The sequence below is a fragment of the Salvia hispanica genome, chromosome 4 (assembly GCF_023119035.1).
Source record: "Salvia hispanica cultivar TCC Black 2014 chromosome 4, UniMelb_Shisp_WGS_1.0, whole genome shotgun sequence".
Lineage (NCBI taxonomy): Eukaryota > Viridiplantae > Streptophyta > Magnoliopsida > Lamiales > Lamiaceae > Salvia > Salvia hispanica.
In genome coordinates, this window is record NC_062968.1 from 25,958,022 (window position 1) to 25,969,683 (window position 11,662).

Sequence of the window (11,662 nt, forward strand, 5' to 3'; positions counted from 1 at the left end):
GTTATTGTGTTATTGATTAATTCTTTTTAAATGATAATGAAAATATATGATTCCTTGTCAGCTTTACTAGTGATATTTTTATTTGCTAACTATTCTAACATTTAATTTTTGGCTGGTGACATGTGATTGGTTATGGTTGTTGGTGAATGATGTGTAATTTTTGTATTTAATGGGAATAGTGAGTGGGTTATTGAGTTAAACAAATTTGGAATTAAGTGAAGACATTATTTGGGCATATGAGTGTCATAAGGGTGCTAATAATTAAGATGAGTCACGGGTGAATAATATTATAAAGAAAATACACTATTGTATCTTGACTTTTCTATATTTATATTCCCCACTCATGAATAATAGCTTCGTTTTTTTATTAGTCCGTTAATTAAATTTATTCACTATTTTGTTATAATAAGTGTTTACCTTTAATAAGACAGTGTCTATTTTTACTAATAATATTTCAACTATTTTTTCTATATTTTCTATTAATTTTATATTAAAATTTGCATTGTTCAACATCTAAAGTAATTTTATACTTTCGTTGTTCTATGGTGGTAGAGTCATTTAATTTATACCCTATTAATATTGGTTTTTTTGGTATAATTTTCAATTTTCATGATATTATTATCATTATCGTTTTATAGTTGAGCTAAGAGGGCACGAATTATTGATTTGAAGACCTAATTTGAAGACCTAATAGTCTGAGTGTAAATATTAGTTTTGTTGATCCACAAAATCAAATACTACTTGAAAAGGTCAGAATACAGTTATGACATTAATAACATAAATGATTTTTACCAAGTTTATACTCGTAGGCCCATTACTTATATCGTAGAAAAGGCAATAATAAGCCCAATAAGAACATATCCATTAAATTAAACCCTTTTTAACTTTAACGAAATTCATGTTTTTCAATTATTTGCATATAAATTTAATATAGATATAAACAATTACTACAAGTTATATATAATAAAAAAAGAACTAACAAATAAAAGATCAGATACATCAATAGTAAGAAATAAATCAAAATTTTAGTAACATAAAATTGTCGATGTTAAACTACTAGGAAAAAATTATATAAGGCCTATTAAATAATGTAAGAAAAAAATAAAGGCTCCTAGGTTAAACCAAAGCCTCCTCTTTCTTAACAAATTACAAAAGACTCCTTTATTTATCAGTAAAATTGTACTCGTTGACAGAGTAAAAATATCAATAGAAAAATAAAGAATTTCTTGATGCGATTATGAACTACGTACTATCATGAAAAATTAAAGAACTCTAAGGTATGAGTATAAACTAACTCAACTTGATGGAAAGTATTAAAAATAAAATCTCAACCAGAGCCATCATATATCAATCATGGTGAATCAAATCTCATAGTAAAAAGATAAATAAATCTTTTGTGTACAACTACAATTAGAGCCTATAAAAATCCGTGTAACAATCTAACATAAAATCATCATAAGTTAGTACAATGCTCCGTACAATATAACCTTAAAATCATCATAAGTTAGTACAATGCTCCGTACAATATAACCTTAAAATCATCATAAGTTAGTACAATACACCATACAATATAACATTAAAATCATCAAGATTTCATCAAATATACATATCTAAATTAGCCTCTACACATTTCTCTTTTCATCGAAATTTGGTGATTCTCGAATGTAATCGGTCTCGGTAGAGAGCTTCTTCGAACTTGCCAATGGAGCAAGCCAGCGTTATAGGCCCTCTATTCACTTCAACTTCGTTGTACTCATTAAGTAGGCTTACGAAAAACTCGCACCTGAGAAACTCCACTGAGACGAAATACCTCACCGCCATATCCGCCATGTAGTCGACAACGTCCACAGTAAAATGGCCTCGGGGCACTTGGATTTTGTGCCGAGCCCGAAGCTTCCTTAGACTATGCTTGAATTTTTTAGCAAACATGCACATTGGGGTCTTCATCATGTTGTAGTGAGTAATTTTGATTGAAGGAGGAAAAGGGACTATAGATAGTTATATACATATATATAACTTGATTAATAAGAGAAGTATTTGGATTTGGATAGGGTTTGAACTAAAACTTGCCATGTTCGAACAAAGATCAAGTGTGTTGTGGGAAAGGAAACTTAGATTTAATATGATTATAATGAAATTAGGGTATAAAAAGTAAAAACACTTATATTAATAATTAATCCTAAGACTTAGGTTTTCTTTTTTTAAGTTAGGTCTAGATGAAATCTTGTGGCCTTAATTGGAGCAATTAATGTTTTAAAGATCGGACCGGTAAGTAAACCATTGAAATTATCAATTCACTGTTCAATCGACGAGCGGTTTCCCGCCTAACTATATGACTTTGGGAATAGGATTTTTGTGAATTAAGGCTAAATAAGTAAAAACGTGCGTATTAGTCCTAATAATTGAGTTTTCTTTTTTTAATGCTAAATCTAGTCGTAAACTTGTGGCTTTGATTGGAGTTGGATTTACCTAATTTATCACGAGCAAATTCGAGGGCAGGAGTTTATCTCAACGATAATATGTTTTTTTTAATTGAAAACTATACCCATACACAAGATTTACGCATTAAAACCATATAAAAATTATAAAATATTAATATAGTACTACGTAGTAGTACTATACTATTTCCCCCCTTTTCATGAATTACATATTACGATTAAGATCCACCCATTAAACCAATTACAAAATCAATAACATTAAATAAAAATCATAAAAAATGAAAGAAAATAAAATTAACCATTGCAAGATTTAATAAAAAATCCTATACATCAATACAGCCTTTTCCCCCATAGGCATATCATTGTTTTTAGGAAGCCATTCTTTTTTTTATTAATATATACGTCCAAATTAACACATATTAATTGTATGAATCCATTTATTAGTCAAGCATTTGGATTATCTTATACTACTATTTATATAGCTTGACACTTGCATAACTCAAATGATCGAGATATACCCTCTCAATTCGTCCATCATTAAATATCTCAACTTATCATTTTAGGACGTCTATTATTATATGTTTCATCTCATTTTCACTTTTATTTCCATTAACTTCCTTCATTCGCATTTAACAGAAAACTAGTACTAATAAATAAAAATTAGATACATTTCACTAATTTTTCCATCCATATTCATCACGTTCGTGCCGATCCCAAATGAAACATTTAATAGCAAACATAGGCAGTAATATTTATTATTATGTGGTTTATTTTACCTAGTTAGAAGGGAAAAGTATGAAGTAGACTTAGGCGTAGGCGGTGGCGGTGGCGGTGGCGGTGGAACGAGGTAGTTTCCGGTGAGAATTTTGGAGGCAATGTAGTGATTAGCAGCCTCGGTATAGTGATTTCCATCCCAATTAACATATTGAGTTGTGTTGGTGCATGCTTCTCCCTTCACAACACTGCCATTCAACACCACACTCTGCCCACACATAACTCTACTATCATAGTTCAATGGCAACCCACCATATCCACAACAAGCTCCTAATCCTTCCTTGAAACCTGCACAATATATAATATCAATCGGTATCATTAGGGGGTCGAGACTTTAGAAACGACACATGTTTTAATGTGAAATCGGTACAGTTCGAGAGAGAAAGAGAAAAAATAGTAGGGATTGTATTGGTACGTAATGAGACTCGTATTATTAGAAGTGTTATGTGTGGTGAAAAGAAATCTAGAAATAGAAGTAATATCGATTTTGAGGGACAAACTAAAACATTAAAACGATACGATTTTTTGAGATAAATTGAATAACATCTGCACATAATTTTATGTTCTCAAAACTAATTAATTGTGGCACAAAGCTATTTGAAACCACGTATGCCATTTGACATTATGTCTTTAATTCTCAAAAGTCTAGCATTTTCATCTCTAATTAATGATCTTTTGACATTCATGAAATAAATTAATTAATAATGTAGAATATTGAAGTCTATAAAATTTTACTCTCATTCAACCCTAAGTTTAATAAATATACAATCTAGATTCATTACCATATTGAGAATAATTTGCAATGAGGTCGGATTTTATGGCATAAATATCGACGTAAGTGACCTTAGCTTCTGGGAACTCTTGCTGGAACTCGGCACAAAGGGTTTGGAGTTGCAAGTTGAAAAGCCTTGCAGCTTGGTTGTGTGAATCCACACATTTGAATTGGTCCAATTTTGATTCATCTTGCCCAAATTTAGCTATAATTCTTGGCAAACAACCTAAGGGTCCTGTGTTATGCATCCAAAAGTTTCTAGCTCCTTCATTGTACAATTTCTGCAAAATTCAACTATGTCAAACTCTTCGTAGGATTATCAACTTCAAAATATGTGTGCAAATATTGAAAAAATATTGATCTGTTATGATCTTAAAACCAATCAAGATTATGTCGCTGGCATGGCTCATGACTTACTTGTGTGATACTTTCGGACGCCAACCAAAACGAAGTGACATCATAGGTAACGAAACGTTGTCGTAGTATACTAAATTTAATAATACAATTTCATTTCATTTCCTACAGTGTGACACCATTTTAGTTGACGTCCGAAAGTGTCACACAAGTAAGTCATGAGCCATGCCAGCGACATAATCTCTATTGGTTTTAAAATCATAACGGATCAATATTTTTATCAATATTTGCGCACATATCTTAAAGTTAGATATGCAAAACCACAATATAACGAAATACGTGTATAACCTTTATTCTAAATCGAAATTCAGACAAGATAGTTGGGATTAGGGCAAAAACTTGGTCTTGGGACATGAAACCAAATGCCCCATCGATGTCGTTTTGGCCTATGTCCAACATATATAGACCCTCTTCAAAGTCATGTGATGAGGGCACAAATTTTCGCAAATTCTTGTCTGGAAAAAGCCCACCATAAAAATTTATTATTCTAAAAAAATCAAATATATTTTGATATAATATGTTGAAATTGAAAGAGTACCCTTCAAGATTACATCAAGAACTCGAGCTTTGAATCTGATGAATTGATCCACTTGAATGTTGAGGGAGAAAGGGCTAATGGCATTGGCTTTGGCAGGTAGAATAGTAGAGCCACCGGTTGCGAAATTGCACCCACTTTTGAAATTTGGTGCACCAATTGAGTTGAAGTATGGGCTCATGAATGGCAATCCCATTGCATCCACTACACAACGTATATATCGTTAACGATAGCACTATACTGATCATTTTGGAGTTATATAATGATTATTACTTCCTTCTTTCTACAAGAGTATGTATTTTTGGTTAGACATGAGTTTTACATAATGCACAATTGGTAAAGTAAGAGAGATAAAAAGAAAATGTAATTATAATATTGTTAGTAGAGAATGAGTATCCCCTCAGAAATAAGTTTTCAAATTATTTAGTGTGTCGACTAAAAAAATTCCATACTCTTACAAGACTAAGAGAGTATTAATGGACCATTAACTTTATTTATGACTTTATGCTAATATTTAATCTTAATTCTATATTAACACAAAGTCTATTTTATGTAGCCTTTTCCTTTTTATAGATAAATAAACAATTTTTTTTGGCATTACTCAAATGTCACCAAAATTCATTAAATAAACAGAAATTAAGTCCACGTCCCGTGAACTTGAATTGGATGACAATATTAATCATTCTATCGCTAGGCTAATACATTTACACTTGAATTGACTTTCTATATATATAGACAAAATGATACTTACTGAAAAAATCAGTGACGAGGCGACCGTCACACAAGCGGCCGGCTGGCTTCTGGAAGAACGTCTGTCCATGAGGCAAGCTGATCGGAAAAGCTATTCCAGCAGCCAGCCCACCGGTGTCCGAATTTGAGTCACCAAAATTGAAAACTGTACGATAATTCAACTCAAATGGTGTAACTTTTAGAATGGAATGTAAGAGAATTTGGAAAATGATCAAGAATGTGGGGAAGAAATCCATCAACATATTGCAAAAATATGTGATGAGATGAGAAAAAGTGTTATTAGGTTGAGAATATTTGAAGGGAAATTTATCTTGAGTTGCAATCATGTGATAATTGAGTGGCGTCTTTCAAGGTTAAGAAGCTTCTTTCAACTTTTTCGAATTTCCTTTACTTTCACTATTAAAATAGTTAGAGTAAAGAAAGAAAATAAAAATATTGTCAAAACAATACAAATTTTAAATTCGGTTAAATTACATATTTTAATAATTAAAATTATTGTTGAGAACCATGGATAGAGATTGGAAAAATGTATTTTTATGTTTTATTTTTTCTAGATATATAACTAAAATATTAATGTATTAGCAAGATAATTAAAAAGCTGCCAAAAATTATTATTGGTTGGGTGAAAAATTGACTGTTACGCAATATTGCATGAAATGATTATAGAGGCCAAAAAACAGCCACATGGATATTAAACAAACAAGTTTTCTTGATTCATTTCATTAAAGTTCTCAACAAACAAACAACTTTTGTGATTTTATAAAATTTATTGAAAATTTTAAATTCACACATGTTATCTCAATTTTAGTAATTGATTATACCAGCTAGTGCACTACCATGCATTGATGCTCATAACGTATAGTACTTATTAATTTAAAACAATAATAATAACATTTTCACTTTTATACTTAACTACCATCTAAGATTCTAAGTTCACAAGAGTTTGTATTAAAATATAAAGATAATTGTCATTTTAATTATAATTTTTTATTAACTTTTAGTCAATCCCATAACTCTTGAAATTGGAATATAATTCATAACTTAAATTTTTTTGCAATTGCCATATGATGGTGAAAATCGAAACTAATACGATTAAATAAAATATGAGTTGACATAACAAACGGCTTTGTTTTAAATAAAACAAAAATCATTATGTTTTTAGTGTCAGCAAAACAGTGTTGATTTATTCGAAATGACATAGTTTTGTTGCCACGTTAGTGTCGATTTTGACCGACATTGTCAATTACGATACTAGAAAAGTTGTGGTTTTATATTTTAATTTAGTACAAGTTACAAAAGTAAAAATATACTGCATAATCACATAGTATAAAATTAACAATATCAAAATTCTGAGTTAAGAAATCCAAATTAAAAACCAATTTTCAAATTTGTTACAAATGTTTCAATGTGGGCTTTGCAAGAAGCTAAAAAGCCCATAAAATGGAGCAGGCTGAATACGATGTCGTTTTGTAAAGCCCTAGTTAAGTTCTAAAACCCTGATCTCATTTTCACTCCCTTCTCTCACACTCTCTTCACCACTGACTCAATCAGCTACTGCATCAAATGGCCTCTGTGGCGCTCAGGAACACCACCTCGAAGCGGCTGTTCACGCTCTCCCCCCAATTATACTCATCATGCTGCCGAGGATCCGTCGCCGCGCCGCTCTCCGTTTCCGATTCGCCGATAATGCCCAATCCGTGGTGGAGATCCATGGCCACATTTACCCGGACGTAATTTGATTTCCTTTAATTCATACCTGTTTTCGTTATTATTCTGATATTATTAGCAATTTGTAGCGTTGAGCATTCGTATTGACGCGTGGTTGGTTGTTGGAGCTGTTGGAATTTTATTCAGGGGCTGAAATTTAGAGAGGATAGGGATTTGATTTTGTGTGTATGATCTGTATTGAGATGAGTGGGAGGATGCTGCTCTAGTGAAATGGTGAATTGGATTAATTTTGAAATTTTGATTTGTTTCCCTTTTTCTGCTATTAGCATTTTGGAGCTTTCACATTCATATTAACGTGTGCTTGTACGAAAATTTATGGTGATGAAATTTGAAGAGGATGAGGATTAGATTTTGTGCATCTGATCTGTATTGGGATAATTGGAGAGTGAATAGTGGGATCGTCAAACTTTTGCTCTAGTAAAGTGCTAACTTGCATTGATTTAGTGAATTTTGATTGTTGATGACAGAAAACCACATGTCAATGTGGGAACCATTGGGCATGTTGACCATGGGAAGACCACCTTGACTGCGGCTATTACCAAGGTAGGATTTGAAAGGAATCGGAGAATTTAGCTTGTATTTGTTGTTTGTTTGTATTTTTTGTAAACTGTGGTAGTACGCCTAGTTCTCAACTTCTCATGCCTGTTGGAATACATTTGCTTTATGTGGATAAAGGTCTTAGCAGAAGAAGGGAAGGCAAAGGCTATTGCTTTTGATGAAATTGATAAAGCCCCTGAAGAGAAGAAGAGAGGGATTACAATTGCTACGGTGGGCTCTTATTTGCCTTTATGTATTTTGATTTTCCACTAGATTTATATGCAAGTATATTTCCAATGTCTTAATGTGTATGTACTTGTTGCAGGCTCATGTCGAGTATGAGACTGTGAAGAGGCATTATGCTCATGTAGATTGTCCAGGTCACGCTGACTATGTTAAGGTGAGATATAACAGATTTACTTTGCTGTAAATTGGAGCAAATTTTTATTTATGCTTTGATTTCATTAATACTTACCATGTCTGGTTATTTGGTGATTTTTAAATTGTACTCTGTATAAATGTGTCTGGAGATATTACTGCGATCCTAGCAATGTGTTCGATAAGTTTTCTGATAAACATCCTTTATTATGAGTCAAAGTCACATTTTCACATGGAGATTTAGCTTTCTTAGTTCTCTTGCAATTAACTTTGCTTGTCTACGAAATTTTTTGTGTCCTCCATCCCAACGGGAATAGAAATTATTATAATGAAGACACTGTTTGCATGCTATGAAATTGTTCTTTCAGAAGTTTGGCGATGTACTCAGTCACTTATTGAGTATTTTGATTTTGGCTTTATCTCCCTCTTGACTAATGATCCGTGTTATATATTCTCTGTCGATAAAACATTCAGTAAAGATTTATGTACGGAACACATCCAGGGTATATGCTCTCTAGGTTTCCTTGCATCAGTTTTTACCCTAGATAAAAAAATGTGCACATCTAAGTAAAACCTAGATACGCGGATTGCTACGTGAATTAGTGAAATCTCTCAATGCATGATGTGAAATTTGAGTTATTAGATGAAATTGGAAATGTTTATCTGTTTAAACTTTAAAGTGCTAAATCAAATATTTTGTAATGGTCTATGCATTAAATTTGAAATGAATTTCAGGGCAAAATGTTCTGTATCCGCTGTTCTAATAATGTTGTTTTTGGTACTCATTATGTTCAACAATAACCAGAATATGATTACTGGAGCTGCACAAATGGATGGAGGTATTCTTGTTGTATCCGCACCTGATGGACCAATGCCACAAACTAAGGAACATATTCTGCTTGCTCGCCAGGTGTTGATTTTGAAAATGACATTTGAATAGAAAAACCTTACTAGTTGCTGCTTGGCTTGTGCTATAAACCGTTTCACGTGATGCAGGTTGGTGTGCCATCACTTGTATGTTTCCTGAATAAGGTTGATGCTGTTGATGACCCAGAACTGCTGGAACTTGTGGAAATGGAGCTACGTGGTAAGTCACAATATAGAAAACAGTTTTTGTGATCCTTAACAGATAGTACTACTTTTCTTTGACATCACCTACAATACTTGCAGAATTGCTTAGCTTTTACAAGTTTCCCGGGGATGACATTCCTATTGTCCGAGGATCAGCCTTGTCTGCGTTGGAGGGTAAAAATGAAGAAATAGGGAAACAGGCAATTTTAAAGTTAATGGATGCTGTAGACGCCTATATTCCCGATCCTGTACGCCAACTTGAGAAATCTTTCTTGATGCCTGTTGAAGATGTTTTTACCATTCAGGTGATAGTCATTCTTTCCTAAATCATCCTTATCAAATTTTCCTAATTGTTTTTTACGAAATGTATTATAAAATCGACTAATCAAACGTGCGAGTCGGGCATTGCTGTAGTATCTGTTTTTCTGATTATAAAGTGCAACGTTTTCTTGAAAATACTTTAACTTCCTTTTACCCTTTTGTAATCTTGTTGTCTTCATCCTTGCATTCCAAAGGGGCGTGGAACTGTGGCAACTGGCCGTGTGGAACAGGGTATCATCAAACCTGGGGAGGAAGTGGAAATTTTAGGGCTGTCGCAGGTGAGTAATCAGATTTGTGTGGAAGCTCTCTTTCTCTCTCTCATGATTAATTGTTATACTACATTTAAAATCATACCTCCTTTTGGTATCACTCCTAGCTCCATGATGCCCTGTTTTTTTCAATCAAGTGGAATTTTGTACTTACTATTGATAGGAAAAGTTTAAATCTTGTACACTCCTGAGATCGCCTTGCTGCGTAATGTCCGGTGATCTTTTTCAAAACAATTTTATTACATGTTATTAAATGGGTTTCTGAATTCTTATGTACTGTTAAATTAGTAATATGTTAAATTCAGTAACATACAAACTGACATTCGTATGCATCTCTCTCTTCTACAGAATAAACTTAAAACTACAGTAACTGGTGTAGAGATGTTCAAAAAGACGCTTGATAATGGCCAGGTAAGGATTTAATTATTGTGTGCTTTTCACCTTGTATTGACGTGTTGCATTTGTTGACTAGATTTACCTTTGCTAGGCTGGAGACAATGTGGGTCTGCTTCTACGTGGCTTGAAACGTGATGATGTCCAAAGAGGGATGGTTAGTTCCATTCTCAAGCAATTGTGTTTCGTACAAAAACTGTCAGCTTGAAATATCTGCCTTGATATTGCTATCAGTGTTTTCATTTCCGTTTTTTTTTTCAAATTCTAAGGAAGTTGCGCAAAGAAATTGAGAGACAGTCCAAGAAATTATAACTGCTTATATAAAAGAAAAATATTCCATAACCCAGTGCTTCGTTAAAAACGAAATTGCCATCTACCTAACCATAGTAGTACCCAACCAAGGTGGAGTTAGTATCCAAGTTGATAATTTCATGGCCATACACTAGATGAATGCTCGATACTAAAAGCTTTACCACCTTTGAAAGTTGAAATCAATAATAACTCCTGCCTATACTAACACTGTTCGTTGATTGATTTACTTGTGGGTCTTTTGTTTAGGTGATTGCAAAACCAAATACCATTAAGACATACACAAGATTTGAGGCAGAAATATATGTCCTCACGAAGGAGGAAGGGGGTCGCCATACTGCTTTCTTCTCGAATTACAAACCTCAATTCTACTTGAGAACAGCTGATGTCACTGGTAAAGTCGAGTTGCCCGAAAATGTGAAGATGGTTATGCCCGGGGACAATGTAACTGCTGTCTTTGAGCTCATCTACCCAGTTCCTCTCGAAGCAGGTATCCAATTTCGTCTATTTATGGAAACCATGATTTATGCAGTAGTATAATATTTTTCCAACACTCTTGATCTATCGATTTATGATATTGTTTTGATAATGGCAGGACAAAGATTCGCCCTGAGGGAAGGTGGCCGGACTGTAGGGGCAGGAGTTGTTTCAAAGGTTATGAGTTGATGCAGTTTATACGCGATGAAACAAGTCGAGACGATTTAATTTACCATGTATGCCTTTTGTCATGACACAAGGGATTGCCTACGAAGAGCTTTAGCTGAAAATAGGTCATTAAAATGGTGCTCACTGGCACTTTTTTTTGGCAAGCTGATGCATTTAGAAACTAGGAATTGTAGTAAATTTAATAATTAATTTTTTCTCTGCATTGCATTGGTAACTTTACCATGCTTTGCCTTGAAAATTGAGGTGGTCAAATGAGTTGATATTACTCTACTGTTTTTTGTATTGAAATCAATTTCATTATAATATT

At 33.2% G+C, this 11,662-nt stretch overlaps 2 protein-coding genes across 2 annotated transcripts; one reads left to right on the forward strand and one right to left on the reverse strand.

The window, feature by feature from the left end:
• Nucleotides 1-3,066: 3,066 nt before the first annotated feature.
• On the reverse strand, nucleotides 3,067-5,932 carry LOC125185428 (GDSL esterase/lipase At1g54790-like). Its single transcript, XM_048081955.1, has 5 exons — nucleotides 5,685-5,932; nucleotides 4,937-5,137; nucleotides 4,687-4,853; nucleotides 3,995-4,265; nucleotides 3,067-3,500 (listed from the first exon to the last, which is right to left on the reverse strand). The coding sequence occupies exons 1-5, from the start codon at nucleotides 5,923-5,925 to the stop codon at nucleotides 3,211-3,213; spliced, it is 1,170 nt and encodes a 389-aa protein (XP_047937912.1). The 5' UTR covers nucleotides 5,926-5,932; the 3' UTR covers nucleotides 3,067-3,210.
• A 1,253-nt stretch (nucleotides 5,933-7,185) lies between these two features.
• Nucleotides 7,186-11,660, forward strand: LOC125220087 (elongation factor Tu, mitochondrial-like). Its single transcript, XM_048122223.1, has 12 exons — nucleotides 7,186-7,413; nucleotides 7,879-7,954; nucleotides 8,087-8,179; nucleotides 8,274-8,348; nucleotides 9,132-9,236; nucleotides 9,323-9,413; nucleotides 9,497-9,702; nucleotides 9,913-9,996; nucleotides 10,336-10,398; nucleotides 10,475-10,537; nucleotides 10,939-11,179; nucleotides 11,285-11,660. Exons 1-12 carry the CDS (start codon nucleotides 7,247-7,249, stop codon nucleotides 11,353-11,355), a joined length of 1,335 nt encoding a protein of 444 aa, XP_047978180.1. The 5' UTR covers nucleotides 7,186-7,246; the 3' UTR covers nucleotides 11,356-11,660.
• Nucleotides 11,661-11,662: the final 2 nt, after the last annotated feature.